The sequence below is a fragment of the Trichosurus vulpecula genome, chromosome 2 (assembly GCF_011100635.1).
Source record: "Trichosurus vulpecula isolate mTriVul1 chromosome 2, mTriVul1.pri, whole genome shotgun sequence".
Taxonomy (NCBI): Eukaryota; Metazoa; Chordata; class Mammalia; order Diprotodontia; family Phalangeridae; genus Trichosurus; species Trichosurus vulpecula.
The window spans coordinates 83,828,922-83,834,095 of NC_050574.1; the positions used below are offsets into that span (position 1 = coordinate 83,828,922).

The following is a 5,174-nucleotide window of genomic DNA, read 5'->3' on the forward strand; positions in this document are numbered from 1 at the left end:
ATGAATCTTAGCATACTAAAAAAAAGTCCTTGAAGAATTTCGAAAGGAATTCAGAAGATTTTAAGAAGTTTTGTTATAAAGAAAGGAACCTTCTCTGCATTGGGGAAAAATCTAGAGGCTTCCAAAGGATTCAGTTCAGCCTCATGAGAAGATAAAGGTCAAAGGTTTACTTGATGATATATCTTCTGTCCTGGATAAATAGGTGTTGGTAAAATGGAATGGCGGTTTGGGAAGTAGCAGGGGTTATAAAGGCCCCAAAGTTTCATTGGTATGTGGAATGAAAAATCCCTTTTTTGCATTCAACTTTTCAGCAAATTGAACACTGGAAGAAAATATACAATGCAGATGTCCCCCTTATTTTGATGAACTCTTTTAACACTGATGAAGATACAAAAAATACTTTAGAAGTACAGTTATTGCTGTGTTAAAAGCTTCATTTTTTATTCAAAGCAGGGAACAAAAGATGTGTCTCACTCAGGGGCAAATACAGATGCTTGATATCCTCCAGATCGTTGTGATATTTAGAGCAGTTCCCACAATTCTGGCTTGCTTGATACTCTTATAGGAGAGGGAAAGGAATATATTTTCATGTCTGACATAGATAATTTGAGTGTCACGGTGGATCTGTATATTCTTAACCATCACATGATTCCACAGAATGGAAAGTGTTACAAATTCATCTTGGAAGTCACAAAGAAGACAAGGAGAGGTGTAAAAGCGGTGCCCTCACACAATATGAAGACAAACTCAGGTTGGTTGAAATCATTCATGTGCCCAAAGGCCATATTGATGAAATTCAAATCTGTATCAAAATTCAAAATATTTTATAAAAACTACATTTGGATCTCTCTAGAAGCAGTCAAGAGACTGTAGGAGAAAAATGGCATGGATATGGAAATCATTGTTAATCCAAAGACCTTGAATGGAGGCCCCAAAGGTATTTAGTTGGAGACTGTGGTTGAACCTGCTATTAAAAGTTTTGAAAATTCTTTTGGCATTGATAGTGCCTAAAGTTGTTTTCTGCCTGTTAAAACTACATTCAATCTTGTGATGTTAAATCTCTATAATCTTACCAGTGAGTTAAAAGCCAGACTTTCCTACTGTGCCCTTGGTTAAATTAGGAAGATCTTCTACAAAGGTAATATTTTAAAAATATATATCATGTTGATTCTCTGAGTGAAACTGCATATTATAAAAAAACCCACACAAAGAAAACTACAAAGTAACATTATCTATATTGTACTGTTGGTTATTTTGTTTAAAATTTCATAATTACATTTTAATCTAGTCCTCCTTATTTGTGGGCAGCTTAGGACCATAAGTCACACGTTTGACACATCTGGCCAAGATGACTTTAGGTTTGTTGGCTTCCATCTTGATCATTTCCCCAACTGTGAAAACATCTGGACAGTGCCTTCCCAAATCTGTTTGGTTCTTACACCATAAATGACAGGGTTGAGCATGGGTGGGATAACAACGTAGAGGTTGGCTAGGAGGATATGGACATAATGGGGAATACTTCTCCTACCAAAGCGGTAGGCAAAGACAGAAAACAGAGCAGGAATGTAGAAGAGCAGGATCACACATACATGAGAGCCACATGTTCCCAGTGCTTTGCGCTGAGCTTCATGTGAAGGAAGATGGAAGACAGTGCATAGGATAAGTACGTAGGAGATGGTGATAACAATGATATCTAGACCTGTGGAGAGCAAGGCAGCTGCCAAACCATACCAGACATTGACTGAGATATCAGCACAGGAGAGCTGGGCAATGCCCATGTGCTCACAGAATGTATGTGCAATTATGTTGACCCGGCAATAGGGTAACCTTTTGAGGAGGAAGATAGATGGGAATATGATGCAGAAGCTGCGTGTGAGAGTGGCCACAGCTATCTTTGTGATGGTGGTGGGAGTAAGGATAGTGTTATAGTGTAAGGGTGAGCAGATGGCTACACAGCGGTCAAATGCCATGGCCAGCAGGATGGCTGAGTCAGCCACAAACAGAAAGTGGATACAGAACATCTGGGTGAGACATGTATCAAAGGAGATGGCTTGGGTCCCCAACCAGAAGATGGTGAGAGCCTTGGGCATGGTGGAAGTAGAGAGAAGGACATCAGCACTGGCCACCATGGAGAGGAACAGGTACATGGGTTCGTGAAGGCTCCTCTGGGAGATGATTACACTGATCAGCATGCTATTTCCTGCCAAGGCAGCCACATACATGATGCGGAAGGGAATAGAAAGCCAGATGTGTAGGTGCTCCAGACCTGGGATTCCAGTGAGAAAGCAGCCAGCAAGGTGGGTATCAGTGATATTTAGAGGAGACCTTGTGACTTTTACAGCTTTGGAGGTGAGGGACTTATTATTTTATAGATGTTTCATCTGCATGAGAGAAGAAAACTAGCAAATTAGTTATAGGCTTTGGTAAATGCTGTGGAATCTTCACCCAATACCAAACTGTGCTTATAACTACAGACATTCACAGCCTGTAAGAATAGCACCTTTGGCCATAAACCAAGGACCAGTCTTTAGGTGCTTTGTAGATGATGATACGATATGAAAACTGTGTTGGTATCTGCATATGTTGTGAGGGGTTGGGGCACAGCAACAGACACATGATCAGCCTGGATGAATGCATAGAGGAGTAGGAGTGTCACTGTATTTTTTTGAGGAGATAGCTAATCTAAAACTAGTGATCAATGTCTGGAGGAACATCTTTGAAAATACATGTTATTTAGGCAACAGACTGGCAAAAATGATGATGCCTAAATCAGAAGCTCTCCATTAGGAAATCTTTCGAGAGTTTCATTTTATAAAGATGCCTGGTTTCTGAAAATGTCATAACTTTAAGATTTGACATAAAGATGCCCGAGAGACTGATAATCCATTGGTAAAATGGGGCAGGAATCAAGCTACAGAATGAATGCTAGATTGTCATGGTTACGTGCAGCAATCTTTTCAGTACAAGTATAAATTAATAACAGTGACTGTTTTCAGATTTTCCCACATACCTATTTGTCTTTTTGAGAAAAAAAACTCTAATGAAGTATGAAGTGATGAATACAATGGAAACATTCCTGGAACAAGAATCAAGTGAATTCAGATTTATTCCTGGCTCCGCTACTGATTTGCTGCATGAAAGTCACCAGAATCTAGGGATCCTACCAGCTGTAACCTGCTGTAATTTCACTATACAGAAATGAATCTCACTCTCCCAAGAACTTTTTCAATTTTATTTAACATTACTTCCTTTCATGTGCAAACATTTAACCTACAGTGAACTCTTTATTGAGGGAGTTGGAAAGGGAGGGAGGGCTAGGAATGGTGATAAAGATAGGAATAGGAAAATCAAAGAGAGGAGGGAGAGCAAGGAGGAGAGAGAGAGAGAGAGAGAGAGAGAGAGAGAGAGAGAGAGAGAGAGAGAAGAACAAGAACAAGAAGAACAAGAACCAGAAGAAGAAGAATAAGAACAAGAACAAGAAGAACAAGAAGAACCAGAAGGAGGAAGAGGAGGAGAAAAAGGAGGAGGGGGAAGAGGGGGAGGAGGGGGAGGAGGGGGAGTAGGGGGAGGAGAACTTGGTGGTGGTGGTGGTGACCTGAGACCCTCTGAGGATAGGGAGGGAAGGTTTGTCTGTTGAGTCAGGACCTGAACTGAAAAGGTGGACCCCTCAGCACCTCATTCTCAGTAAGGATGATAAGTGGTCATATCCCTTGGAAGAAGTAGCTACCAAGGTCAGCAGCTGACCAGTTCTTTACTCCTTTCTGTGTTTCCAAGAACCAGAGGGTGTTCTTTGCCTGTATGGATATTAAAAGATCTTTGAAGTGGTCAGGCAAGACAAAATTCAATGAATTAATTTTTCATTGAAAATGACATTGAGAAGAGTTTGAAGGTGGGGGGGGGGCAGAGCCAAGATGAAGATGGCAGCTGGAAAGCAGGGCCTTGCATGAGCTCCCCGCCAAGTCCCTCCAAAAACCTATAAAAATGGCTCTGAACAAATTCTAGAACAGCAGAACCCACAAAATAGCAGAGGGAAGCTGGGCTCCAGCCCAAGACAGCCTGGATGGTCACTGGGTGAGGTCTATCGCTCACAGAGCTGGGAGTGGAGAGGAGTGGAGCCCAGTGTGGGTGGTGGCAGGACCAACCAGACCAGGAGCCAAGCAGACCACACCCTAGCACACTGAATCAGTGAGCTGTGGCAGTTACCAGACTTATCAACCCACAAACACCAAAGACAACAGAGAAGGTTAGTGGGAAAAGCTGTGGGGAGTGAAAGGAGTTCTCTGTTTGTCCAGTGCCCCGGGGGCAGTGGAGGTGGTATAGCTACAGACCTACAGCTTCACTGGCTTCCAGCCCCAGGCCCACCTGGTGGGAGGAATTAAATGATGGATCAGAGAAGAAGTGCAGAGCCTGCTTAAGATCTGAGTCAGGTCCTGGTTGGTGGTTCTTGGGGAAGGAGGAGTGCTGGTGTGGCAGAGCTGGCTGTATAGAAAAAGCTCAGAAATCAACAGCACATCCCCTCAAGCTTGGAACAAAGTACTCTTTACTCTACAAGCAGTCATACTCCGACAAAAAACTCAAGAGTCAAGCAAGTTGGCTGGGTACATGGCCAGGCAGTGAAAATGGACTCAGATTCAGTCTCACACTTTGGAATCTTTCTTTGGTGACAAAGAAGACCAAAACATACTGCCAGAGGAAGTTAACAAAGTCAAAGAGCCTACAACAAAAGCCTCCAAGAAAAATATGAACTGGTCTCAGGCCATGGAAGAGTTCAAAAAGGATTTGGAAAAGCAAGTTAGAGAAGTAGAGGAAAAATTGGGATGAGAAATGAGAATGATGCAAGAAAATCATGAAAGACAAGTTAATGACTTGCTAAAGGAGAACCAAAAAAATACTGAAAAAATACTGAAGAAAACAACACCTTAAAAAATAGACTAACTCAAATGGCAAAAGAGCTCCAAAAAGCTAATAAGGAGAAGAATGCCTTGAAAGGCAGAATTACTCAAATGGAAAAGGAGGTCCAAAAGACCACTGAAGAAAATACTACCTTAAAAATTAGATTGGATCAAGTGCAAGCTAGTGACTTGATGATAAATCAAGATATTATAAAACACAACTAAAGGAATGGAAAAGTGGAAGACAAAGTGAAATATCTCATTGGAAAATCCACTGACCTG

General features: G+C 41.7%; 1 protein-coding gene across 1 annotated transcript; it reads right to left on the reverse strand.

Moving 5' to 3' along the window:
* Nucleotides 1-1,379: 1,379 nt before the first annotated feature.
* On the reverse strand, nt 1,380-5,174 carry LOC118838802 (olfactory receptor 52B6-like). The gene is made up of 2 exons (XM_036746166.1): nt 5,144-5,174; nt 1,380-2,284 (listed from the first exon to the last, which is right to left on the reverse strand). The coding sequence occupies exon 2, from the start codon at nt 2,220-2,222 to the stop codon at nt 1,380-1,382; it is 843 nt and encodes a 280-aa protein (XP_036602061.1). The 5' UTR covers nt 2,223-2,284; nt 5,144-5,174.

Excerpts from the sequence above, each read along its gene's own strand:
- LOC118838802 (XM_036746166.1), bottom strand. The coding sequence starts at position 2,222 with ATGTATGTGGCTGCCTTGGCAGGAAATAGCATGCTGATCAGTGTAATC.